At 42.5% G+C, this 27,241-nt stretch overlaps 1 protein-coding gene across 2 annotated transcripts; it reads right to left on the minus strand.

Annotated features, from left to right (window-relative positions):
- Positions 1-537: 537 nt before the first annotated feature.
- On the minus strand, positions 538-26,857 carry AZIN1 (antizyme inhibitor 1). Of its 2 annotated transcripts, XM_035316942.1 has the most exons (12): positions 26,600-26,857; positions 20,811-20,948; positions 13,649-13,846; positions 11,380-11,553; positions 10,919-11,091; positions 7,454-7,588; positions 5,607-5,688; positions 4,252-4,326; positions 3,008-3,173; positions 2,302-2,420; positions 1,892-2,106; positions 538-1,211 (listed from the first exon to the last, which is right to left on the minus strand). In XM_035316942.1, the coding sequence occupies exons 3-12, from the start codon at positions 13,748-13,750 to the stop codon at positions 1,100-1,102; spliced, it is 1,353 nt and encodes a 450-aa protein (XP_035172833.1). In that variant the 5' UTR covers positions 13,751-13,846; positions 20,811-20,948; positions 26,600-26,857; the 3' UTR covers positions 538-1,099. The 2 variants fall into 2 exon arrangements, with proteins under 2 accessions (XP_035172833.1, XP_035172834.1); XM_035316943.1 differs by lacking the exons at positions 20,811-20,948; positions 26,600-26,857 and adding an exon at positions 12,547-12,717 and having other exon boundaries at positions 13,649-13,787.
- Positions 26,858-27,241: the final 384 nt, after the last annotated feature.

A 27,241-nucleotide genomic window follows, 5' to 3' on the forward strand; every position in this document is an offset into this window, starting at 1 on the left:
TTGCCATACACACTTCTGGTAATATGCATTATTTAAAGATACCCACAAAGTAAAGGTAAAGTCCAGTGCAAGAGAGCACTGAGGTTGCTGAAGACAAGTGTAGCCCTTCTCCTAAGAGTTAGCACTATACAGATTTAGCTGAATTTTAAAGATCTGAAAGTTGGGACTACTCACTGAGCACCATCAAAAAAAAAAAAAAAAGCTTGTAAAGCTGTACTAACCCATGCTGCCTTGGGGGCACTACATGCATGCTAGCTACAAGACTACCTTTGTACCTTTATCATCTATTGCAGGTTTGCTATGCGGTGGTAGAACTGCAGCTAAGGCCATACTACAAAACTGAACACCACAACTTGCATTTTAGCCTTCCAGGAACTTAGGACTTTCACTTAGTACAGGTTTATCAAGCTGAAATTACTTACTATCTAATGCAAAGCTGAAAGAATGGGCTAAAGAGAAGGCTTCTCAGTCGTGTACACATCTATTTTACAGCTGTATCTCCTGCCTAGCCCCTCCCAAATTTACCCTGAAAAACAGTAAAATCTACACAAAGTTTTATTGCAATCATACAAGGGATACATCAAGGGTCAAATACAACAAATACTATGATGCAATTTTACATTTATTAAACTACAGTTCAAAGCACAAATTTACACATTCTAAATACACTAAACATCTAATGAAATCACACTGGTCTCCCACTGACATTTGATATATCTGGGCGAAAGACAATAACTTTACAAGACTTTTCTAACAGGAATCCTTAGTATAAAAACTGTGTACTTGTATGTAAACTGTTGAAGAACCCAAGTGATGGGTTTCCATCTCCACTAAGTCATCCATTTTGTTGCATATTTAAACGCTCAGGGGTTGAACAAACTTAAGTTTAAATTTGGATGCCATTATCTAACCCTCCCACCCCCCAGTGAATTGTAGCTGTAGCTTGTTTTGCCTGGTCCCCATTAGCTATTACTACTTTTTTCAAGTTTTGAAGAGAATGAATTGAATTCAAGATTGTTCCATTTCTTCCACACTGGAATGTTGACCAGACAAACTACAGACTTGCAACTGCAGGTCTAAATGAAGCGTTAATGCCTGTTTAAGCTGCAGTGGAAAAGCGGTCTTCTGGGCTCAGCTGAATGCAAGAAGGCACAAAGAAGAAGTTCTTCATCAATGTGTCTGAAGTAATTCCAGCATCTTGCATCTCATCCCTGCAGCAAAAAAGTATTAGTTGTAATAAGGAGCTTGTATACAAGTTAACTTCAGAAACCAGCTGTGGATACAGCACTTGAAGTCTACTACCCCTGGATATGTTGACTTCAGTCTCAGCAGAGGAGAGAACTGACTATGCATGTACATAGCAGACACAAAAGGGCTGTGACTCCATCAACAGGTGTGCAGGGACCTGGCTACCTAGGCATTGGAACATTGCCCAGATCTTACTGTGCTATGACCCTTCCTGCTTACAACCTGCGGTGCCAATACCATATGCAAGTTATGGTTAGAAATTGTATTAGGAGTTCTGCAGTTTTTCCAACTGTATCTTTAAATTCAAAGTCTTGTAAATGTAAAGTTTCCTAGTTGTATTAGGGGAACCTCAACAGTTGTTGTCACGCATGACTCAGAAGCAGCTACCAATAAACTCGCAACAGTTTGCATTATGCTTTCCTTTGTCAACCCTAAAGCAAAGCAGGCATGTTATTACAGCTCTCAGTTAGTCTTAGCAAAGTCAGCCAGAATAATTAAAAAAGAACCACACCACACAAAAACGGCAGGCTCTTCTGCTCAGTTGCATCTTCTATATTTGCCACCGTAAAAATGGTTTGTATCTGGCTGCATGTGCAAGCTCTTGAAACAAGTGAAATCTTATAACTATCAAGAATTTTCTTACCAGTCACTGAAAGACATCATATAGTAAATCAGTGGCCTCTGATAGTCGTTAAAGGTAGACTGTTCACCTAAGGTACCAGAACCCATATTATCAAAGATCAGCCAATCTCCAACGCTCAGCTCAGGAAGAAGACAGTTTTCCACAATTTGATCAAGCTCATCACAGGATGGACCCCAAAGGCTGCTTGCAAACAGAGGCTCATCTTCCTTGTATTTCTATATGGAAATATACCAGTAATTCAGGCTTTAGTTTATTCAATAAGAAAACGTTCAAGTATACAAAAGGATAATTTTACAAATAATTATACATACATGATTTTAAAAATATATTGTATATATGTATTGAATATATATTATAAAAGTTAAATTGTAGCAATAAGGCCTATCTCTGAAGAATATAGAGAGACTCACCTTGTGAACCCCTGGATTAGTATTCAGTTTCTCAGACAATTTACTCGCAAAAGAACCATAAACACCATCATTTATGTAATATGTAAATACTGGTTCATCATCACTCCTGGCTTGCTCCACTGGAAGAATTAAAAAAAAAAAAAAAAGAGAGTCACCTTGCATGTATTTTTTCAGTCCTAAGTAGTCTTTCTGCAACCTAACTTAAGTCAACTGTTTTCCCCTGAAAAGGGAGTTCCATGTATCAGAATGGGAGGATTATGGGCAGAGTAATCGGTACAAAATGAGATTAACAATTCAGTTGGAATATTAAATGCGAGGCTTAGTAAAATAAGTATTTTCTGTAATAATCACTATAAAGAATATAAGACCAATGTCTACTTTAGCAGAGAACAAAAGAGCTTTGTTTTGTATTTTTCCATGTTAGCCTAATACAGACCCTTCCATTACACCTGATGTAAAGCACCTAATCTAGGTTTAACCACTGACAAGTCAAACCTAATAAGCAAACTAGAAAAGCCAAATCTATGCATTCCATTTTTTTTCTGTTACATGTATAACATATGCTCAGAACCCAGAAGGTGGATAACAATGCAGCATGAGGTATATATTAAATAAATGCCAGAACAAACTAGTCTATCCTGGCTAAAAGAAGTGAGCAGTTGTCTCTACAGATTCAGAGCACACTAAAGATAAATACATTGCTTACTTCCAGAAGGAAGAAGTTTGTCATACTCAACAGTTTTCTTTGCAATGATGTTAACTGCTAGTGTAAATGCAGATGAAACATAATAACATCCAGGCTCTGCAATCACATCAACACCAGATTCCTTAGGAAAGTAGACATCCAGCAGTGGCCTGATGACATGATTAACCTAGGAAATTGAAGTCACAGATAGGACACATGTAACTCAGGTTATATGCATATATCCCACACATACTCTCAGACAGCAGTTTACAGTTCTAAAAAGCATGACAAAAAGCTTACTCTATTCCTCTATTATGAGGAGTGTCCTTACCCAGAAGTGCAAAATTTACAAAACAAAAAGTGTTGAAACATAGGTCATTCTGCTAAACACTGACAATCGAACACTGTGAGTCTGAGTATCATGCAATCCCTCCTCCCAGCCAAAGCTCACACCAAGGTTCACTGAAGACAACAAAAGCAATTTCAGTTTCTCTGGCACAACACATAATATAAAGTTACATACAAAGCCAGAAGGAAAAGTGCATTTTTGTGGTTGGTTTTGAATGCTTTTGTATTAGAAACAGAATGAGTGTTTTAATGCTGATGCTGAAATCTTAAGCCACATTTTTGCTAATTTAAGATTAAGAATTATTTTGAACTAGTAACCAAACAGTTAAAACTAAGGAAGAAATATTCTGAATAACTTTTAATTCAATCACTTTTACTGTCCTACATTTGAGAACTTTTACTTTATGAAGGCATAACAGTTTAAACAGGTTGTGTTTTATGTGGAACTGAATTAAGATCCAGTTTATGCCAAATCCATGTTAAAAGTTTTATTTAACAGCAAGACCATTACTCTTCAGTTCTAAAGCAAAATGCCTGAAACTTTTGTACAGTAGCAATACAGTTTATGATCCAAAGCATGCTAAGCAATCCTTGCCTAAACTGTGCAAGAGCAATCAGTTTGACATACAATATATAGTCAGCCACAAAAAAAAAAATAATACTGGCCCAATTCCCCTTAGCAGAAGCTATGTTACAGATTCAACTATGGAAATCAGTGTTTACTCAATACAAGATTAAAAAGGACTGATTATACTACCCAGAATAAAGAATGTAAAACCAATTATTTGGATCTTACAGCTTACAGTTTTGTATGGAATTTAGAATAAGCTTCAGCTATCAATGTTAGTTGCTATTTGATGGTGAAACACTTCAACCTAAATCAAAATCAGAGTTTGAACTTTCAATACTTTGCATACCTCTTCAAGCTGAAGTTCTGAACCGGTGAAGCCTCCACCAATATCCAACATGTTCATCTTAAAGCCAAATTCTTCCTAAAATACATAGGCAGAACAGAACGTAAATACAGAGACAATTGTAACTGTAAAAAAAGTTGCTTTTTACTGTGGATATTTCTTATCAAGTTATATTTTGAGCATATTTAGCAAAGTGTAGTCTAGTGAGCAAGTTGTATGATAGTAAAAGTTAGTACAGTTCCATTAAACCTAGTAGTACTAGTAGTGACTAGGATGTCAATAGAGGCTGACTGCACAATTCTCACGTAGAAGTCCCACAGCAATGTCAACTCCCATTTTGTGGTATTTATTATATGCAGACAATATCTGTGGATCAGGGTGGTGCATTCTGACAAGAGTTAGGAACTCACTGATCTGTATAATACAAGTCTTTCAGATATTGCTTATGTGATGAGTCTGCTACAACGAATTTGCACAAAGGTCAGTGAGAACTCCCTTTCTGTTGCCCTCCATGTGCAACCTGTCACAGGTAATGCACTAGCTACAATAATAAGAGTAAAGAGATTAATTTAGATTCTTCTCTGTTTAGTTTATAAGCTTCTCATTTACACAAAAATACTTTCAGAAGTGATTTTTGAATTTCACAATATAGGAAATACATGTAGAACATGTAAGACTCATTTATGTGAGTCACCTGAAGCATCTAATAAATCCATTCTTCATGCAAATTCAGATTCCCACCACCAAAATATGGCATATTTAACATATAAGCATCATAGCAAATAACCTCAGAAATCATGTGCACTGGGTTAGTAGTTCTATCATGATAAATGACAAGATACAAATGGTTAATATTTTAATATAACTTCTTAAAGAGCCAATTGTGTATTTGCAAGATTTGAGGTTTGAATTTCAAGAAGCTTTTACTAAATCAAGGAAATTATTTATTTTTTTTTAATTTGAAAATGAATACTGAGTAACAGCAGTTATTTATTTCAACCATTTAGCTTCATTCTTTTCTGGAAAGTAGGTCATCTTAGCAAGTATCTTTGTTTTTTATGTAAATATATCAACACTTTTTCCAGTGGTGCCTGTAAAAACTTACTGTTTTATAACCACTGGCACACTAGGCTACTCCCTGTCAGCAGGACAGCATTCATTAGCTTTTGTCCAGAAGAAGTTCATAAGGTTTGTTTTACCCTCTACCAATTGTCTCATGATGAAGTGTTTAGTGCCTTACTAGAAGGTTTTTCCCTACATGGATACACTTCGGAAACACTGTAGCTGGCTTGTTAGTATGATTAGAATAGAATGGATCCTCTACTGAAGCACATGCGGGTGAGTTATCTCCTACTTACAGCCATGTCAAACACACACCGAGCATCAGATATGGCATGAATGTACGTTTGCAGTTCCTTGCAAGAGCCTGAAACATGAAATCTGAAAGAAATAAAAATGCTGTTAATGCACAGAACTTTGCAGCTTTCAGACCAAGCAAATTGTTTCATTATCTACAACAGTAGGGAAAATAATTTGTTTTCAAGTGGCACAAGACAAGTTTGCATGATTATATATTGACCGTGTAAAGAACACACTCAGATGATTGCCTTCTCTTCCACTGGATTCCACAAGAGGCCTATCTTAGCTTAGCAACCTCTTACTGCTAAAAATATCCTACAACAGGCTCATATGTAAGAAATAAGAGACTCACAGAACGTTTCGGTCTCTGCTTCTAAAGAGGTTAAAGTTTTCCTCCATGGGTGTCAACACTAATGGAGTACCTGTATGAAGTCTCAAGTCTTCCTTTTTATGGCCTTGCTTGCACATGCTCTCCCCTAGGCCATCCAACTCTCCTCCCAAAACTAGGACAGTACCATACACACTATCTACTCACTCCAGCACTGAGGAGAGGGCACAGAGGGACATGTCCCTCTGCCACACTGCTCTGAAGCCTCTTCACCCTAGGCCAGGTCTTGACTTCACAGCAAGACTAAGCAGGCTGGCGAGCAGTTAATCAGTACCAGAGAAGTACCAATGCCTCCCACAAGCTCCTGAAACCCCTCTGGCTCCTTGCCCAAAAGGCTTAAGCAGTGCCAGAACACTGCTAGCAGCTGAGGTCATAAAGTGAGCACCAGCACACCCACAGGCTTCCTAGTACAGTCTGCTAGTTCTGGACAGACCGTACACATATATACCCATCTGAGCCACCACACTAAGTCCATTTAATTCCTTGAGGAATACCAGTCTGACAAAGGCTATAAGCAACCTTCACTTTTTAAACTTTAAATGGACAAAAAGCTTGTGTTCTTGGTTAAAGCTGGCATAGCTGTTCTGGATATTACAACAAACGTATATTTCCTTGGTAGTATCATCTGTTTTTAAAACAGATTCATCGTTTTTAATGATTATAGTACTGCTATCCTCTAACATCAATTCTGGATAGATTTAAATCAAAACAAAATTGTTTAAAATCTTCAAAACCTTTTGCTTTAAAATACTTTTTTGCTGTTTTGACAACCCATCTCATTTGACTGCTTTCTGAAACCATTTGTGAATGTCATACTGACATAGCTGAAGTTAGACAAAACAAAAACTTGTGTGTGCATTTTTCCTCCATACAATGAAATCTTTGTGTCAGGCTTAAAATTAAAATACCACAGATGATTTGGAAGCTCTCAGAACACCAGGATTCAATTCCTGTCACTGGCATGTCAAAAACCTTTCTGAATACTGTATCTTAATGATCAAGAAGTGACACAGGACTCAGCTCTTTGCAACTCTAACCTCACGTTCACCTTGTTCAAAAATCTGTCCAAGCTATCTCATGTTATACTAGCAGCTTATCTGGTCTGCTATTTATTACTGGAAAAAATAAGAATCAAGTTACTGGGGAAGTTCAAGAGCAAAGATAGAAGACAAGAAAGGTTTTTAAACCTTGTTGTAACACCAACAGAAAGATTTTTGATACTCTATTTCAAATTGCTTCCATGTCAGTAGTAGTTACTTTGTTTCACGCTAGTTTTTGCTTGGATGTTAGTGCTTTGCTGGCAAGCAAAAAATCATGATCCAAAAAGTTTTATTTCTAAATCCCTGTAAAAAAAAGTGCCGAAAAAGGGGAAAAAAGTCATTTTGTGCTGTAGTTCTAAGTCTTGAACACATCACATAAACATCAGCTCAGCCAGCAGAGAACAATGAAGTTACTCACTTAACACCAACTATTTGGACTCCAAACTCCTTAGCACATTCCATCAGATGCCTACAGTTCTTCAGGGTGGTGCCAAACTTCATATTCATCTCCTCATCAGCAGTAATGTCTTCTGTGGCAATGTGCAGTAAGAGCCTAAGAGAAGGGGAAGATGATTGGGGCAGTTGGTTTACATCATCAGCACATGTGAAGCCTGAAGACTGTCAGAAGTATGTTGATTATGTTGTCAGTACTCCAGCTCCATCGATGGATGAGTCAAGTGAACCTAATAAAAACAATCCTGTACAGAGAAAAAACTAGCAATTAGGGGCTAAAACATGGAGCCAACAAGGATAAGGGATTTCGAAATGCAGCAACTAAGACTCTTTTGTAGCAGCAAGAGTCTGTTGAGTGCTGTAATAAAAGAGAAAGTTACCTTCTAATAAAGTATGCTTTCCCATAACACCCTCAGTGACTCTAACATGCTTTGCTCTTATCTGTCCTCCTTCATAGCCCAGAGGGGATAATGGAGACCCCCTCTTCAGTCAGTCTTGTGCCAGACATGGTTCAAGGTAACACCTGGAGAACCCCCAACTGAGCACACCCTGGCCACATCCTTCTGCCTCCCAGGGGCCTAGGCACATGGCTTGGGGGTCCCCACTCTTCTCCTGCAGGCTCTTGTGGAGCAGCAATGCAGTCAGCACCACCTCTTACAGCCTTATGCAGCGAGATAAGGTCCTCCCACAGGTCAAAGCCTAAGTGCATAGGCTCAGCAAGCTGCAGCATCAGTCCTTGACCGTTTGCTGCATTAAACACTTGAGTGGCAAAGGCATGCTTATGTCAAACCCTCTCCAGGTACACCCCCAAGGCTTACAAACTCAAGCTGCTGTCCACCAAGAAAATCACTGCCTTTCCCACTCCCCCAGCCACAGTAAAGATCACCTTGTTAACCACGTGGTAAACACAACAGAAGTTGTATCATGTTATACACTGACTACGCAGGGGCGCATTACAGTTAGCCAACAGGAAGGGCATAAACAAGTGGCAAAGCTCTGTGCCCAAAATGAAGTAGCTCTTTTTGAGACGTGCAACAAGCAAATTTAGCCTAGCCATGACAAAATGTGTCAAACTAACACCTACCTTGACTTCTAAAAGTCCTTTTCAAATGTCTCACGATGTGTTTAAAATGCGTTTTGTAAAGAACAACAACAAAAAAAAACACCTAAAGTTCTCACACTGGTTACCAAGCAATCCTCCATAAAATTAAGGTTTATCACTTCATTCTTCTCAAGACACTGCCTGGCCTCTAGCACGTTGTTTTTCTACTAGCACAGATACTTCTTTTTGAGGACTCTGTACTCACATCACGTTTGTAAAGCATTTGGTTGACTATATTAAAAAATATTGTGTTCCATTCTTTTACATTTTAAAGAGTTTCAAAACCATAATATTATTGTTTGTAATCTCACATTAACATTAGTTAAAACCATTTCTTAAAGACAACACCCTATATTAAATTTTATTGATAAATTATCATAGCAGCATTATAAACCAGCCAGGAGATTCCCCCTCCCTCTAGTGGAAGCCACTGTGAAGAAGTGTAATTCTTACTTCTAGAAGTTTTAGGATGATTTTTCTTCCTACATCTCAGCCACTTAGAGCAGGGATAGAGGATGATGTGTACACCTGGAGGGTTTTTTGTGTGTGTTTATTTTTCAAGAAGCATTGATCCTTAAAAAGAACTATTCCTCTGATAGAGCTCTTAGGACACCACCAACCTTAGCTGCTACCTTTGGACTTTTCCAAGCAGAATTTATTAGAAGGAAATGATAGTACAGCTGTAAGTATTCCTTTCTCACATTTCTCCTCTTTATTCAATAAATTTGTAATCACTCAAGTTATTGAGACTTCCAAAGACAGATACATCTGGTAACTGTTAGTGCACAAAGTTACAAAGATTTTCTGAAAATTAGGAGGAGCGGAATTACAGTTTCTTAAGTAGGACTTCCTCTGCCAGAGTGCAGTTAGCTTTATCTACGAAAGACAACCTAGCTGTAACTACCATACACAGGAAGAACAAGGGTATATAAAGGCTTTGACGTTTTGAAAATGCACCAAGGAAGAAAAATAGAGCCCATAGTTATCACTCCAGTATCAAAGTTTTAATGGCCTGAATAAGAGAATTCAAATTAAAAACAAACAGAACCAAACAACTCTCTACCAAGTAGGAGAACTTGAGATCAGGTTTCTAGAAAACAGATGGCAAATTGCAGTTTTTATGAAAGTCGAGTTTCTTGTCCTTTATAAATAATTATTATTTCAAATATTAGACTATGGGATCCCTGAAAACATGTGAAGAGTTTGTGCAACTCCTACATTCTGCTTCTCTGTTTGGCAATTTTACTGTCTCAAGAAAAATCTGCACCCTAACTTCTCTTGCTGTGGACATTAAGATAGCCTCTTTTAGGAGTTCTCTATCAGATTCAAAGAAGCTAATTGACAAAAAAAATAAAGAAAAACTGTAAAAGTACCAGTAAAAACTGGTAAAATGCTAAATGACATAAAAGCCTTAACTTTGCTAAGGCACTCAAACTTGTGGAGTATGTCAAAACTGAAATTTTACACAGAGTATTAGTTATCAGAGATTACGTTCTTTGTACAAGAAGTACTCTCCAGCACGCAGAACACTGACAGGCTGCTATGAGGATGAAGTGTAATCACTACCAACAGCAATATTTTGAGACAGAGCCTTTAAGAGGTAGTCACTTAAGATAGAAAATGAGACCAAAACAGAAACCAAACACACAATAGGAGTGTAACTCCGTATGACTCTGTAGAATTTTGCCAGTTCTGTAACTATGGGCACAGTTTTGAGATGACAGGACTCTTTAAGAACAGTCTAGAACCAATGACTTTGAAAAGGATGCCAGGAATGCCGTCTTTTAATGTACTCTGACGAAGCTGTCGGGAAGCTGGAGTCAGATTTCTCACTAATAGTGGGGAAATATCTGTAGGTATATTTAACATCTGCACAGCACATCCAAGCCCTAGATGGGACCCAGTGCACAAGCTGATTTGCTGATAGCCTCAGCTCATACGTAAGCTGAAGCCATTCATTTTCAAACAGAATATTCTAAAGGAAAAAACAGAAGTAAACAGAAGAATGGATTTGCAGATGACAATGTGCCAGACTCCTGAAGTTTGATGACTGAAACATTTCTATGAAGATTGCCCTACTACAAGATTTCTCCCAAAAGAAGGGCCTTACTATCATATAGGAAGCTGAGACCCAGAGGGTAAAAAACTTGAGGGGAAAAAAAAAAAAAAAAAAAGAGCTACCTTCAAGACAGACATCATAAAGAGAAGAGAAAAACAGGTATGTGAGTTGTATTAAAGAAGCTATGTATCATTGCTGCTCAACAAACAACCCAGAACACAGGAAAAATTAAACCTCTCCAACATAAAAAGCATAATTTTGACACTTACTTAGCATTTGGATGGTTACGTGCAATTTTCTTCAGCTCAATATCACTGTCACAAGTCATGATGTTTATCCCAGCTTTTGCCGCATACTTGATCTGAGAAGCTTGCTTGCAAGGATTTGTATATATAATATTTTCAGGAGAAATGCCCAGGCCTTGTACCAATGCCATTTCAGACTGAAAAACAGGAGCATACCAGAGTTTCACAGTCAAGTGTACTATCTTCACTGAGTTTTTAGTAAGTGTGCTCTAGTACTGTAGGAAGTAGTCCAAATAAGATACAGAAAACTAGGATTGAAGGATGGAAGAATAGATTTTTAACAGCCAGCTGAATGTAGGAGGAGTTCACATTTTAGACTGTATTATATGTAACCATAGCACTTACTACTAAAAAAAAATGGGGTTTTAAAACACTGGGCAGATGGAAGGAAATAAGGAACACATATGAAGACAACGGACACTTACTTTACTGGAACATGCAAATCCAATCCCGAGGGTTCCCAGAATTTCGAGTACACCTGGAGTAGAATTGCATCTTACAGGATAAAATGGTTTTATTGGTGCCATCACATTCTGCCATTGTATGTTTTTCTTTACAAGCTTTCCAAGATCACCAACATAAAATGCTCTTTTTCCGGTCTAAAAAAACAAAGTTAGGAGAATAAAATACCTGACATTGTGAGTTTGCTGTCAAAACACAAACAACCTAAGAAAAAGTCATACAGAATTATGTATTTTTTTTGGTCCTGCTATTAAATTTAAGGTTTGACCCTGAGCAATTCTCTTGTTTGTATTTTTACCTAGCAATTTGAACTAGCTTTAAAAATCAAAGGTAATACCTACCACTTCAAAGATATTATGAATGGTTTATAGATAATCTGAAATTCCTGGACAACAGATAAAACTTAAAGGCCAAATACTCAGTTTATCTAAAAATACAAAAATAGGTTACAAATCACTTCCAACTTAGCATTTTTAGAAGTCTGCGATTCTTTGGAGGAAGAAAATCCACTGGGATGAAAGCGTCCACAGTCTCAACATAATTTGCAGCTTTTTACACAAGGAAAAAGAGTCTAATGTACTACCATTACTTCAACATCTAGATAATAGCTCGTTTTACTCAAAATTTGTCTTATAATAAATTTGACTACATAAATTACATTATTGAGACTGTTCTCCATATTTTATGGAGCACAAAGTTTAAGCAGAATTTAAATAACTTAATTCAACGTGTTAAAGTTGCAGAGTCAAGTAGATAATCTTTAACAAAATGCACAGATAATTTTCTGGAAACTGCAACAGTCCCCCTCGTGCATCTGTCACCACAGTCTTGCTTAGTATCAAGTCATGATGTCGATGTAGAGGACCAAAATCCAAACTGATCATTCTGTATTTGTTCATAATGTGCACTCAGTAAAAATCCTGTAAACAAATAGCCTAATAATATTAAAGACCGTCACAAAATACATGATCAATCTGAATTAAGACTGTACATCAAACGTTAATTCTAGCACTTGACTAGATACAAAACGCAGATACAAAACTTTGTTGTGGCTTATTGTACACAATGTCTTTATTTTTGTTTTAAAAAATAACACAAATAGAAATTCCATCGGGTGGAAGCATACTGACCCCCTGTACGGGTCACCAGCAGGAATGGGATCTGGAGCTTTAGATCCATGGCACACGCCTCTACCCCTTGAGCTAAAGGAGTAAATGAAAGCAGCAGGAGGCAGCTATCCTCTGTGAGCCAGCCAGTGGTTGGAGACATGACATGTTGCCAGTAGTTTACCTATTTATTTGCTAGACAGAAAAAGAATATTAGGAATCAGGATTTGGGAATCCTTTACCTGAGTTCAGAAGGCCATGGGATTTAGCTATTTGCTGTACTGTAGTTGAGCACTTGCATTTGAACATTAGTTTTGATAAACCAAGGGAAAAAAGTGAACAACTCATAGGTATGGCATATTAAGGATACAGGACTTGCTAATTAAACTTAATTTTTCATAAAGGTATTTCTTTCTACAGCCTTGTCAACAAAACAAAGCCTACACCACCTTCCTACCTCCTAAGAAATGAGTGAAGCCTGATTTCAGTAAGACTATTACTACTGTATACACAGAATTATTATTTTTTTTCCAGTTGATTGCTAAGTCTCAATAGCTTTTAGACCAGTTCATTTTCTTGGAAGAAAAAAGCTGCACCTCACAATGTGTTCTTGGTCTTGATACCTGTGCTTCTTATGCCTGGGAAGGTAGTGGGAAGGTGTACAACCATATGACTGTGACTGACCACAGAAATTTTAAACATGGTTTTAAACTGGCTCAGCATATGCATTTGTCCAAACTTCGGCGTATTTTCAGGGAAAAAGCAGAAAATCGTTTTTAACTCAGCAATACACACTTATCAAATTTCAGGTTCCTGGTCTAAACCTCACTGAAAATAAAGTTTCTTTGAAGAGTAAGATAGGGACCTGTATTTAATACAATCAGCAAAATTACCTTCCTGTTAACCATGCTCAGGGAGGTAACAATTGCTGTCCAAATTTCCCCAACAGAATTCAGCCTTAGGAAAACAAACAATATGAAGTAAAATTAGAACGGGTAACTACTTTATAAGGTGAATTTTAGCCGACTGTTCCTCTGTTGCTGTCAGATCATCAGTGCTAAATACCTTGACCTAGTTTGAAGACTTAGAACTAAACCAGAAGATCTGGAAAATTTATAAAACTTACATGAGTATGTTCATAAATACAGTTGTCAATAACATCTGCAAGAGTTGCTCCTTCATCCAACAGGCCAATGGAGTAATTTGCATCCTCGAGAAATCCTTTCATCTCAGCCGTATTCCGCGAAGCCGACAGTCATAAACCAAGAAACACAAGGGATGGGCTTCCAAGCCTTAAATCCGGGTCCTTAAATTATGCAACAAACTGTACAAAGAAAACATAAACCAATGGGAAAAGAGGCACAAGGCATACCCTTCATCTCTTGACAGAATTAGAGTAGTATTTATTAAACAAAGCTGGTTGTTTTATAAAGACACCTGTATTTGGCTTTAAAAATAATAGAAATACAGATTTCCAGTTAAAAATGTGAATAGAAACATTGCAGCTGGATGTTAAAACAATACTTTACTAAGACCCCAAAAGTTAGTAAGATGGTTTTAGCTTCAAATGTTCATAAGGTCATGATATGAGTTGTCTCATGTTTATTCCACCTCCTCTCTAGAGAAAGTAAATAAATAAAACCCAACATTTGCAACATAAGTTTGGTTAACACTGCTAACAACATGAAAAGATACTTACTTGAGCTTCCTTTCAACTCAAGCTAATATTAAGGAAGACAACTGAGGGAAGAACAGTTGCTCTACTTCTTGTCATTATAGCCAGTAGCAGGGAAAACACTGGCATGAGTTTTGCATGCTTCCTGCATCGTTCATTTTGAGTATGCCACCTATGTTTCTCAAAAGAATTATTTACTGCCAGGTGAATTTTACTCCACGGTAGTGAAAATTTTCAATAAAATATCCAGGAGATGAATGACAAAGACAAGTATGCTTCTTACTCAGAATACTTGCCTCACAAGTGAGTCATATGCTTAAGTGAATCCTGAAGACCCAAAACAATTATGAAAGGTTAAGATAAATCCTGACACCAGTGTGGCAAGTAAATGATGATTATAAAAACAATGACTAGGTGGCAGACATTTCAACAACCAGGAAAACCATCTTCAGAGTCCACATTTGAAGTTTGTGAGTAACAGCTAAAATTCCTTTAAGAAGGCCAACAAGCTTACAAATTAATTTTGACTTGGAATTAATTAAACAAATGGGAACATTGCAGCCTTATTTACATAGCCACAACCATGCTCTGAACAGGTACTTCATGGGTATCCTTGATTTGCCAGCTAATTAGAACAGAGACCGGAACACATTCATCTCCATAAAATAACAGTGGTTTCCAGTAGCAGAGTGCAAAAACCACATTATTTTTTTTCTCCTGAAAAGAAATCTAGCATGAACGTTTTACTGAAGACTCAATACAATTCCAGAGTATTAGAAATCTGAAGGTCAACAGAAGAAAAGCCATGAATATAATTTAAATGGTAACAGCAGTTTAGTTCTCTTGGAGTAACTTCTGCTATAAATTTCTGCAAATTTATGCTATGACTTAAACAGCCTAATGTATAAAGTTTAGAAGTACTTCATACATCCTCAGGAACATGCTGGTTGTGTAATAAAACATTAAACTTTCCTTCTCCTACAATAGATCTTTTGTTGTCCCACTGCAAGAAAAATACCCGAAGAGAGGAGTAAGTAAACAACCATGCTGAACACACACAAAAGCAAAATGATTTCCATTTTCAGCAGATTATTCAAATGTAACATTGCCCATTCAAAAACCTACAACTTTCTAAATCATTTTGTTACACTGATGAGTGTTATAAGTTAAAGGAAAAAATATATTGTGTTGCATCTAAACCTACAACATGCCTTGAACACATATAATCAGTCCCATGACTTTAAGAAAAAAATCAGCAAGGATCAATGACAAGATTCTGACAAAGTAACCCTGTATAGGGTGATCTACGGTCCCAGTTCGTCATTCCCACTCCCCACTCACACCCCATCTACCAAACTGCAAGTATCTGCAACTGGAAGCATGTGAAGTGACCAGGCTGACAGAAGCCTCATAATTAACCTTCTTTTTTCAAGTTGTTGGACAAATTCTGTATTTCTGACCGTAAGCTCACAATTCCCAAACATATTGTACAAGCCCTGTCTGAAGGCAAAACTAAATGAAGGATTTACTGTATATAAAAGGGTACTAGACTAGATTTTAAAGCTGGATTTTTTTTTTGTTGTTTGGTTGGTTTTAGTATGACAAGCCACTTCCTACATTCTGAAGCATGCAGATGGTCATGAGTCCCTTCCACTGTACTAACGCATGTTTCCACCCACCCTCCCTGGGAGGAAGCACAGATCTGTCCTGTTGGAAGGTCCCAGGACACTCAATGGAACCAGTCACAAGCACTGAATAGACACACACGCCCTGCAGGCTAATTGCTGGTGCCTCTGATTGCTCATGAAGCTTGGTCTAAACAAGCAGCTGGCTTTTTCCTCTCCAAGTCCTAGTATTTGTCTGAGTGACTCGGGAGGGGATTTAGGCTAATTTTGTAGCATTTTTAAAATAAAGCTTTTTCATAGTCAATGATTGTGGTGTCTATAGTTTACAGAGACAGCGTAGTTGTCAACTTTCCTCCAAAAGCTACGTTTTTACTTTTAGGGAGGTCCTGTGGGAAGGAAAGAGAGCAGGATTAAATAAAGCATGGAGGGGGAAGAAGCCTTTTTACCATGAGCTCCCTGAAAGCAAAAATGACACGAACACTTAACTGGTGAGTTTACTTAAGACTTAACTTCAACTTACTCTGCTAAGTCAAAGATTAAGAAAAATGTTTGAGAGCAAAAATAAACAGATTAGTTTCAGACAAGCAAGTTGCTCTATGAAAGACAGTAAAAACGTTTGCATTTTATTTAACTAGCTGATCATACCAACTTTAAACAACAGCAAGGTTTAATTAATACAATAAGAGCTTTTTGTTAGCTTTGATGAAGGTCATTTCCTAAAATGCTATCTCTTGTAATTCAGTTATCCAAAAGCATCTTATGATCAAGAGGCAGAGACAAAAATGAACCCATACTAGTACAGACAAATAACATAGCTTGCAGGAAGCCATAAACAACCTAGTATAACCTCTCCCATGCTGCTAAAGAGCATTTGCTTTTTCTAAGCATGTCTTTGACATCTAAGCTTTTCGTTTTGAAAAAATCATCTAGTAAAAGAGCCTACCAACTTCTGTCCTCAGAGTCCCAGCTCATTACTCTCCCCTCCAATTTCTTCTGCTCTGGAAGAAATTCTCTCTTCACTCTTGTTGAAAACGAAATAGAAAATGCGCAGAGAAAACTGGAATTCCTACCAGCACTGCCACAGCAGCATCATACAATGGTGCATACATTTTTCTTTTACACACGAAGAGGGATTTGGGATTGTGCTGTATCCCCTTACCCCGTTCTGCCCCTCCTGACTTCCCACCCCAAAGTAGGAGGAGAATCAATGGTAAAATTTGTGGAAGATCAAATGAACACATGCAAAAGAAAATCAGAAGGATGGTTTAAGACTTCCGAATCTGTATGGTAATGATTTCTGGCTCTGTCCTACAGAGTTCAGTCCATGCTGGGAATGCTGACTGAATGCAGCTCATAATTTGACAAACTTCATGTGGTAACACCACCCATTTTACTCCCCAAAATGTTAGTCTGCACAGTGCTCCAGGACATATATTTAAGGGCAAACAAAAGCTGTCAAGCAGTATGAGACTTCTACATAGGCATGCAATTGCTTTCTTTGAAGTAAGCATTACATCCTCAGGCTCTTCAAGATTTAACACAATGATTTCCCAGATGAAGAACTTTTATCTTAAAGTTCAAATATGTAAACACTGCAATTAACGCAAACATCTGGAACACGAGAAAATTAAAATACTCTGAAAAGCAACTAAACACATGCTTGTCATATGCAAGCATCCATAACAAAACTCATTGCTTCCATTTTTTTCTTTATGTTGTCAGAATTACACATTGTTTGGCCTGAAAAAAAAAAGTTGGTTGTCGGGGGGCGCCCCCCCCCCCAAAAAAAAAAAAAAAAAACTTCCTCTGCAGAGAACAAAGTCTCTGCAAACCAGACAGGTTCCCAATAATGCCTTTCAGCTACACCTCTCAGTAGACAAAATAAATATTTATGAGATTAACAATTATGCCAATGCAAAAATCCTAAAGGCTTAGAAGACCTTCATCTCATGTTCCTTACTGTACTGGTTCTTCAAGAGTAAAAGATCAAAAAAATTGAAGCATTTTATTGCTAACATTGCCAATTAAATACAGAAGCAGAGATACTAGAAAAGTAGAAACACGAGTTCTTTGTTTTCAGTACAAGAAATGCCCATTTATATCCAGAGCATCTTTAAAGGGAATTCCAAGATGCTGTTTCACTAACTTGTATCCTCATCATTCAGTTAGCTGAATGTAATCTCTAGCCAAGTAACAGAAATCCTGAAGCAGGTTTCTCTATTACAATGACATCGGGCATTTTGCATCTCTCGGTTTGCCTCTCAGCACAAATCCATTGAAGATCACTGCAGAATACCTGCACAGCTCAGGTTAATTTCCCCCCGCCCCTTCAGCAGTATTTCACACCATTAAATGAGCCATGTAACAGAGCATCTGTGAGAAGAAAGCGAGCAAAGGAGGTGGTACTCAGAAATAACGCCCCTTTTGACATTTTCTTCTGCAACATCTATGCTTTCAAGAACTTTCTTCTGCTTTCTTGATGTTTGAATGCATTATTCAAAGCTGATAAGCCAAAGCTTACCAAAAGGCATACTCTTGTAAGCGCACGTATGCTTCTGTGGTACCACGTTTGCTGGCACTCTCACGAAAGAGAAGTGCTACCTCACTTCCCTTCCCTCTCCCCGCACTTACCAGTCACCGCTAACATGCGCTCTCCATGCTGCCCGCTGGCCCTCTGCTGTGCTCCCAGCTCTTGTTTCCTGACTGCCACCCAGCCCCATTCAGGCAGAAAGGCAAGAGAGCCTAAAGGCCAGCCAGCCCAAATACCTACTGCTTCCACTGGCCATAGGAAGGGCTGCTTAACAGATCAGCTTTCTGCTGGTAATTCCCTCCATTTCCAATCATCCAGACATAGCAATAAACAGAACAGGTTTCCAAAGGAGCAACACCTCAGACCTCAGCTGCCAAACTGTTTGCTCAGGAAATCAGAGCTTGAGAGCAAGACAGAACGAAACAAATCCCAAGTTCTTCCTTGGCCAGCGTTAATACGAGGACAGAAGTGGGAGGGAGAGATTATAAAAAGGAAGCAAGTTTAATGGGAATATAAAGTATACCTTCAGACAGAAGATTTTTAAGTTCCATTGCAATATAAGATTAATAGTTACATTTAAAAGCTCAATTGACCTTTTTCCCCATTAAATCACTTTACAAGTTGAACAGGACTCAAACTACCAATTAGCTGGCTAACTTAAATACATCTTAGCTGTGTTTGAGGCAATTACCCATGCTTCAGCACACCAAGCCATGCTGATTTACTGGCAAACACAGAGTACTGCTACATACATCACCTCTACATTCAATATTGGACTAGTTATGTTTGGGGGCACTAAAGACACAATAGATCCTAGTGCACAATAAGCATGCAGAACATCTGAACGTTCAGCCACAAACACAGCAAATCCAGCTGTGTTTCCATTCTAGGACAAGCTACACCTTGTGCTACTTGCTGTGGCACATCAGTCCACTAGTTAGAGAAAACAATCCTAATGAAGGTACCAGAGCAGCCTTCTCCGCAAAGAGCAAAACTTCAACGTCAAAATTACTTCAGAAGTGTTTAAGAAAATAGAATTAATTTCTAGTACCTTAAGACATTGCACTATATGCTCTCCTTCCTAAGGATTCTGCTGCCTTTGCTACCTTTCCATTGCATGTTTACTTTACTACTGTTGAAGTGCAAAACGTCATGCTAGGAAGTCCTCCCCACATTCAAAAGTGAACTGAAACTCAGAAGCTAAGCAAGAGAATTCTCTCAGATCTGCTTATAAAAAAAGTTACCTACAAAACAACAGCAAAACACAGAGAATGTTCAGTGTATTCACTTGAGCAGTCATCCACACAGAACCACGTATTTGGCTAATTCCAGGACATTTCAAACAAACCCAGGAGAACACTACCTCTGGAGACAGAAATCATGATAAGCCAAGCTCACCCTGGGCTTCCCTTCCTGCAGGATTTTCAAAGGACAGCGTCATCTATGTGAAGTACCTTATTAGGAGACATACCAACATAACTGGTATTTAAACTCTTTGTGGTCTTTGGTTAAGTGAATTTAACTGATCAAGGCACTTTTTATTCTCATTCTAAAGTTTGACATTAAGAAGCTTTATATAATTTGCAGGTACTAAGCCCAACAACAAAAACACCAGATAGCCTGACAAGAAGTAATACTGTATAAAATCAGCTTAACTCAGATGTAACAAATGCATTTAAGGGTATTGTTAAAACCACATAAAGCTATTGTTTTATGTTAACAGAACAGGATAACCACACACGTTCCAGAGTTTTCTGTGCTCCTTAAGATCAGCTACATGTGTTCACTTGTTTTCAGTTATCACGGGTTTTGTTTTGCTTTATTCACTGTTTGCCTCTTTAAATTTAAAAGAGGTTTATAATTGGTGCATGATTTCCACCCAGTGCAGAATTCCACATTCTACTGTAGCTCAACTACAACTATTTGTGGAAGTGAATAATAACTAGCAAATAATGGAGACGGGCATTTGGGAAGGCACACCCTTGATCAGCATTAGTTAAAGTTTACAATAGCAAATTTTAACTATTTCGGTGTAAAACACTCTCAGAAATCACACAACACTCAGCAAATCATAGTTTGATGTTAATAGGCACACAGTGCAAATTCGTAACTTTAAAATTACCACCGAGAGACTGAAGCTACTGCAGCTTAGTTTTGGATTTCTGTAGCCAGTGGCCCTAGTTCAGAAAAATACAAAGTTTCCTAACACATGTTTAAGTCCCACAGAAGTTGATCAGATAACACTGTTGAGAAAAGTGTTAGGTAAGTAAAAAAAAATTACAGGGCTACCTTGAATGAAAGCCCAGGATACCATGCATGCTCCTGCTTTCCAGTTTTTGCTAAGCTACATAAAGACAGTTATTTTGCACCTCAGAAAGCCAATACATAGTGTTCACATTTTTGGAAGCACTTAGTCTCTTTCATACAGATGAAGAATGAGGAAAAAAAAAAGACTTACATGGACAAGTTAGGAGATGGAACCCTACTATCATCAGCTAGGTTCCCAAGGTGGCTCAGCGTTGAAGTCGAACTGTTCTCTATAAAGCACTTCTCCTAAGCCCTCTGGATAGTTGTAAACTTGATCAGAGATTTTGCCCTGTAGGAAGAAATGCATACAAAAATAAATTTCATCGCCAGAACAAAATAAAAGCTTAATCTTAAAACACAGACCATGCATTTTTAGAACTGCAGTTAAGGAGGTTTGCAGCTTGCCGCCGTGAAAGTCTATAATCACATAAAATGCCCAGTTTTCAACAGCGAATGTGAACTCCGAGCCAGATCAAGTCAGATGTACGGAGCACTGCTAGGACACATGAAAAAGGCACATGGAAACTGCTAGTCTGTACTCTTCTTTCATCATCTGAACTGGAAGACTTTTAAAGCAGAGGCTGTATGGAAGTCCTTAATACTTGACCAGCCGCCCCAAAATGTTTTTAACCCTGTAACTGTTGCAATTTTTCTGGTCCCCCCCCACTTCCTTTCTACTTTGTAACTCCTTTGCCACATTCTCTTTCTCTGCTGTGAATGGACAGGGCTGTGTGGGTGAAAACGGGGCTTTATATAGTGAAGCTGAACACTGTACGTACAAATCCAGAGATGAGCAGGACAGTAAAAAGAAAGAAACTTAGGCTTGCCCTCAGGAATGAGGAAACATTTCAGCTGACCCCTGAAGTCTACAGATGTTACACTCACGACACCAAGGCAGCTTTTTAGAAGCGCAAGGCTAGTTTACCCAAATTAAGGTAAAGCAGTCACAGAAAACAGTACAAGGAACAGGAAAGGCAGTCACGCAGACACAGACCAGCCCCGCCGAGAAGTTATGCCCTCTAGAAGGAACTGTCATTTTCACGGACTCAAACACAGCACAGAACTGGCCCTGTGTAAACCCAGCACACACCAAAGGTTCCACAAATTCGCTGTGGTCTACGGCATGAAACGGGGAATGCACCAACGTATTGTAAGAAATCAACCTTTGCTGCTCCCGTTATTTAAATGAGACTACAAGCGCAGACTACAAAAACCTGCCTTCTGGGAATCGCCTAACCCAGGCCATCATCTTCCCAACCACAATACGGTTAAGCAAACTGCCAAAGTGTATTTTTCCAGTTATTCTTGCTATTAGAAAGCTAAACAGCTGTACCCTACCTTGAGGGCAACTTTTTCACAGCAACTCTACAGAGCAATCTCTCCAGCTTCAGCGTAAAGATTAGCATTAGCATTCAGTATCAAAAATAAGCCTCGCTCCTTCAGACTTGTTTGAGATATTCAGGAATTCTGCCAGGTAGGATTAATGTATATGCCCTGCATATAATCACCCCTTTCTTTCATTAACGCAAGAAATCAGTAACGTTTTGTTTTCAGATTATGCATACAGCACCTTTAAGAACAGCCAGCACTTGGTTTTTGTAAAATCAGCCAGGAGCTCCTCTGTGCTCTTCTGATTATGCTCAAGGACTCGTACCGATTTCAGTGACTTTGAGTTAAGTCCACCTTCATAGAAGAACAAGTCACTAAAAACCGGTGCTTCTAGGGGGAGCACATGACCCCTTAGTGCAAAACCTAGGAGATGCTTCAGACAAATATAATCAGCAGTGCTAGTCTGATAAATGCGCTCACACGTGCCAAGTAGAAAGCACGCAGAAAAAGTTTCCGTGGCATTGGAGTGAAAACCGATCGTTTTCTTGAGCAGTCGTTGACTATGAGCTGTGCTGAGCTCCAAATGCCCTTCAGAATTTCTTTTAAATGAATATTGTTTATCTGAAGAAACCACATATGTGTATAAAAAAATACTCTGACTTGCCTTTCATGCAGATTTGCCAACATTATATACTCAGAGATGGAAACAGTATGATTTCAGCATTTCAAATCACACTAGTTTCATTCTATCAGGCAAGTGATCTAACTAAGAGTTAGTTTGCTCCACGGCAGTAGCGCAGGACTACCATTTTAAGCCACAGAAGTGCATTAGATGTCCATAATAGATGAGGACATACCCATTTTTAGAGAAACTGCCCATGTGATGAGGCACAAAGCAGGTATACGAGTGTTCTTTGCTAAATGCCAAGCTTTGTGGGAACAAACAAGGGGGCAGCTTTGCCCTTTTAAGAATCAAGTGACACCTATGCGCATGTATTTATCTGCCATCTGTAAGTATACTAGCAGGTGCCTTGAGTTTGACTGCAGCTCAACCAGCAATAATATACTTTATACCCAACAGTAGCACTCACCTGAGGAACAAAATAACCCCCACAGCTGTCCAAAAAACATAGTATTGCCAAACAACTGCATCTGCCTGATAAGCCCTATGAGCACCAGCATGAGCCCTTTCCAGCTCATCTGGCCCCCCAAACACGATACAAGTAGTCCTGCACAACTGAGCATAATTCATTTTCTTCACTAAGATGACCCACAGCATCTCTCAAGTTCCAAAAAGAGGTCTTGTAATGATCTGAGCTAAAATATCCAAGGGCCAAACCCTAAGAATCTAGAAATGACCTCACGCATTTAAACCGACAGACCAGACTCCGAGGCACCAAAGTTACTCTGGTCCACAAATAAAACAAGCTATTCTTCTGGTACAATGGGTCTCTTCCAGATCAGTGCCAAGGCATTTCGGTGAGGCGGTCTCTGAGGGAAAGTGTGGCTCTGCTTGCTGTCCTGAGGAGCATGCGGGTCTGCCAGAAATTCTCCTATCGACCGCACTCTCTCCTGCGCTAGATCAAGAGCATTTTGAACTGAAATTCGCCATTACATCCAAATTAGTCCATTACATGATTAAGCATCCTTTCAGGAAGGGACGGTCTAAATTCTCTGCTAGAGTACTCTGTCCCTCCTTTAATTGGAGAGATTGAATCATTTTCAAATCATACACTCCAGCTGAGCATTACCCCAGACATACACCTTTAAAAAAGCATTAGTCTTTTTTAAGGGAAAAAGAAGAAACAGGCACTGGCACACCAGGCAAACCCAGACGCATGAGCTGCTCGCCTCCAGGCAGGCTGCAGCGCTGGTGGATGCAGTGAGTCCTCCTCCTGCCTCCAGTAAAGCAGGAGAAGATTTTGCATCGCTGTTTAGTGCCAAAGGATGCCACCCCACACAACCTGCTGTGAAGACCCCCCTCTTTCTCTTGGGTTTAACAGCCTGTTCCCCGGAGCTGGAGGCTGCCTGCTCTCCCCTGGTGGGAGAGAAGGAGGGAGAGAGGGATGGAGGCTGGCCAGCTTGCTCAGCCCACCCCAGGCAGAGGAGGGGAGAGGAGGGGGCACCTCCCCTGCACTCGCCACAGCCCGAAACACATGGGGAGGGGGCTGCAGTGTCACAAGCATCAGCCACAGCGGCAGCAGCATTGTTCACAGGGTGACAGGAAGGAAAGAACTAGACTGGACCAGTCCAGACTGGAACAAACCCCTCCTACCATCACTGTTATCCACAGCCCCCACCGCCCCCCCACCACTGCTGCCTCCCACGTTTATCAGGGGAAGAATGGCGAGCAAGTGCAGGGGCTTCAGGCACAAACCCAGCAGCTGGGGTGGGAGTGGAAGTGGGGCAGCACCCACCCCAACCCTCTGCCACGCAGCGCAGGAAACCCAGCCCCGCTTCTGGGCAGGCAGAGGAGGTAGACCTACGCCGCTTTACTGGATGCTGCGCTGTGTTTTCGTGCAGGGCGGCTGTATTCGACCGGGAGCAGTACACAACCGAATCATGCTCAGTCACCAGAGACTGCTGCAGAGGTCTGAAACGCTGCGCTTCTCCCGTCTGCTGGCACGCACCGGCTGTGCAGGGTTTTACAGCGCAGAAGATGCGCTTCGGAACGGCTTGGGAGAAGGTTTCAGCACACTTACAGTCCTCTCTGCAACAACAGGGGTCCCCCCAGCACAGACACGCACCTTCTCGGGCTCTGAATGATGCCAGCTATTGACTGCGTAGGGCCTGCAGCATGGTTTGGTGGCAAGGTGCGATGGCATCCTCCTCAGCCGTGCCAGGCACCGTGCTCACAGCCCCTTCACTGGGGCATGACACCCCTGTCCCACACCATGCTGACCCCAAGCAGGGTCTCAGCATACGCAGGCACCCAGGCACACGCTTTACACGCACACAGAGCAAGGAGCCGGGCTGCCACTCGACTGACCCTCTGCCCTATGCTTTCCGAAAGCCACCACAAGCGGCCGGGTGGACCACAGGGACTGGCCGAGGCCACCAAACGGAGGAGGCTGAGGCTGAAGCAGGAGACTTCCAGAAGGACTGGCAGCACCAAACCTGCTGCCGCTGCGCTGACTGGCTGACCGAGGGGAGGGGAAAGCATGCGTCCTTGAGACAAGCTTTCTTCTGCTCATCTTCTCTGCTCCTCGGGAGGGAGAAACACCTCTGGCCATGGGAGGAGATAGCGGAACCGGGGAGAAGGCCTCCCCTTTCCCCTGCTCCCCCACGTTACGGCAATTTGCCCCGTCATCCCCACTCGCGTGCAGGAAAGAGCCACTTGTGCAATACCCTCCTGACTTGTGCGGCACCCTCATGACCCGTGCCGTCACCGCCGCTCCGTGTTGCGACCCCCCCGTGAAGCAGCACGGAGAGAGCCCCCCGGGGTGACCCTGTGGCACCCAGGAGCCGCTCAGGTGCGGGGCAGAGAGGTGTGACAGCACGGGAGGAGAACCCGGATGGCTGGTCACGGCTACACACAACATGGCCTCTGAGAAGCAGGCGAGGAGAGACGCCTCTGCCGTGCCACGAGCGCTGCTTCTGCTTCTCCAGCCTCCCCTCCTCAGCAGCCGGCACTCCCCGGGACGGGGCTCTCCTCCTGTCATTTCACCGGGGGGAAACGGCTCAGCCCGGACCCGCAGGGCAGCCAGCGCTGTGACAAGCACGGGGCCAGCGGGGCTCACGTGCCAAGGCACTGGGGCGCCTCCCCTCCCCGAGGGGCCGAAGCCCCCCGTGCCCCGGGACGAGGGGACCCCACCGCCGGGCACCGCCACGTCCCCCCGCCGCTACCGAGACCTGCCCCGGCTCGGCAAGAGGGGTACGGCAGCCGCGCAGCAGCCCCCCTCCGCGGGGATCCGCCATGTTAGGGCCGCCGCCGAGCCCCTCGCCCGCTCCCCTCGGAGCCCCCGGCCCCGCCGGCCCCCCACAGCCCAGCCCCGCCAGGCGGCGGCGACGGCGGCGGCCGCCCCGGCGCGGCCCCGGCCCCGGTGCCCGGCCTCCCCCTGCCGCCTCCCGCCTCCCGCAGGCGCTGCCGGCCGCCATGTTAGCGCGGCGCCCGCTGACCCCCGCCGCCCGCCGGGGCTCTGGGGTTGGGGGGGGTGGTCCCGCCGCCCTGCCGCCTCCCCCCGTCCCGTGCCGTCCCGTTCCATCCCGGGCTGGCGGTCCCACGCCGGGCGGCGGCGACCCCGCTGCGCGCCGGGGGAGCGGGGGAGCCCCGGCTCTGACTCAGCCCCGCTGCTCTCCATCTGCCGCTGGCGGTGGCAGCTGGGCTCGCCCCGGGGAAGGGGCAGCCCCACACCTCCAGCCCGCCGAGTGCCGCCGCTCTCCCGGGGGTCGGGGCTGCTCTGTCCCCTCCGGCCGGGGGAGCGGGGACGGCTCCTTCCACCCCCGCGGGGCGCAGGGACCCGCCGCCAGCCCCCCCTCCCCGCCCGCCGCCCCTTCCCCGAGCCGGGAGCCCCGGCACCGACCCCGGCCCGGCAGTGGGGGGGTAAGGGGGGAGACACCCCGGGTGTGCCCCGTGCGGGAGGTGCTGGGGCCCCCGTCCCCGGTACTCACGTGAGATAACGGCCCGAAAGATTTGGTAAATCGTCTTCTCTTTTTAGGCGGAATTTTTAAAGAGGGATGTGGGAACCTACAGCAGAAATACAGGCGGCGGCAGCGGCGCCTTCCAGGGCCATAAGCTGCGGGGGACACCGGCGGGGGGAAGCGCAGCGCAGCGCCGGGACGGTAGGGCACAGGCACAGAGAGACGGAGCCGGAGCGGGCCGGGAAGGGCTGCGGCAGCGGGGGGGCGGAGGCAGGAGCACGGCCACCGGGCGGCGAGGCGAGCGGCGACGAGAGGAGAAGGGGGCGCCGCCGGCAGCGCTCTTATAGCGGCGGGGAGGGACCGGCGCCACGCGTCAGCGCTCCGCGGGGCGGGAGCCGCCGCCGCCGCCGCCACCGAGCGGAGCCTTTCGGTCCCCTCCCGCTCGGGGCTCGGCTCGGAGCTGGGTCCCGGCTCGGCTCCGTGCCGGGCAGCCCCGCGCCGGGCGTCGGGAGCCGCGGAGGCGCTGCCAGTGCCGCGCTGCCTAAAATGGAGGCGGCGCCGCCGCGGCCTGGCTTCCCCCCGGGGTGCCGGGCTGGGGGCTCTCGGCCGCCTTTTTGGCTCTCCCCGAGCGGTTTCTGTGGGCTTGGGGAGGGCAGCAGGCTGTCTGGGGAG

This window comes from Oxyura jamaicensis, chromosome 2, assembly GCF_011077185.1.
Source record: "Oxyura jamaicensis isolate SHBP4307 breed ruddy duck chromosome 2, BPBGC_Ojam_1.0, whole genome shotgun sequence".
NCBI classification, from domain to species: domain Eukaryota; kingdom Metazoa; phylum Chordata; class Aves; order Anseriformes; family Anatidae; genus Oxyura; species Oxyura jamaicensis.

Excerpts from the sequence above, each read along its gene's own strand:
- AZIN1 (XM_035316942.1), bottom strand. The coding sequence starts at position 13,750 with ATGAAAGGATTTCTCGAGGATGCAAATTACTCCATTGGCCTGTTGGAT. Across the intron at positions 11,554-13,648 it reads GTATTTATGAACATACTCAT|ACCGGAAAAAGAGCATTTTA; the intron begins GTAAGTTTTATA and ends TTGTTTTTTTAG. Across the intron at positions 4,327-5,606 it reads GGTGTGTGTTTGACATGGCT|GAAGAATTTGGCTTTAAGAT; the intron begins GTAAGTAGGAGA and ends TATGTATTTTAG.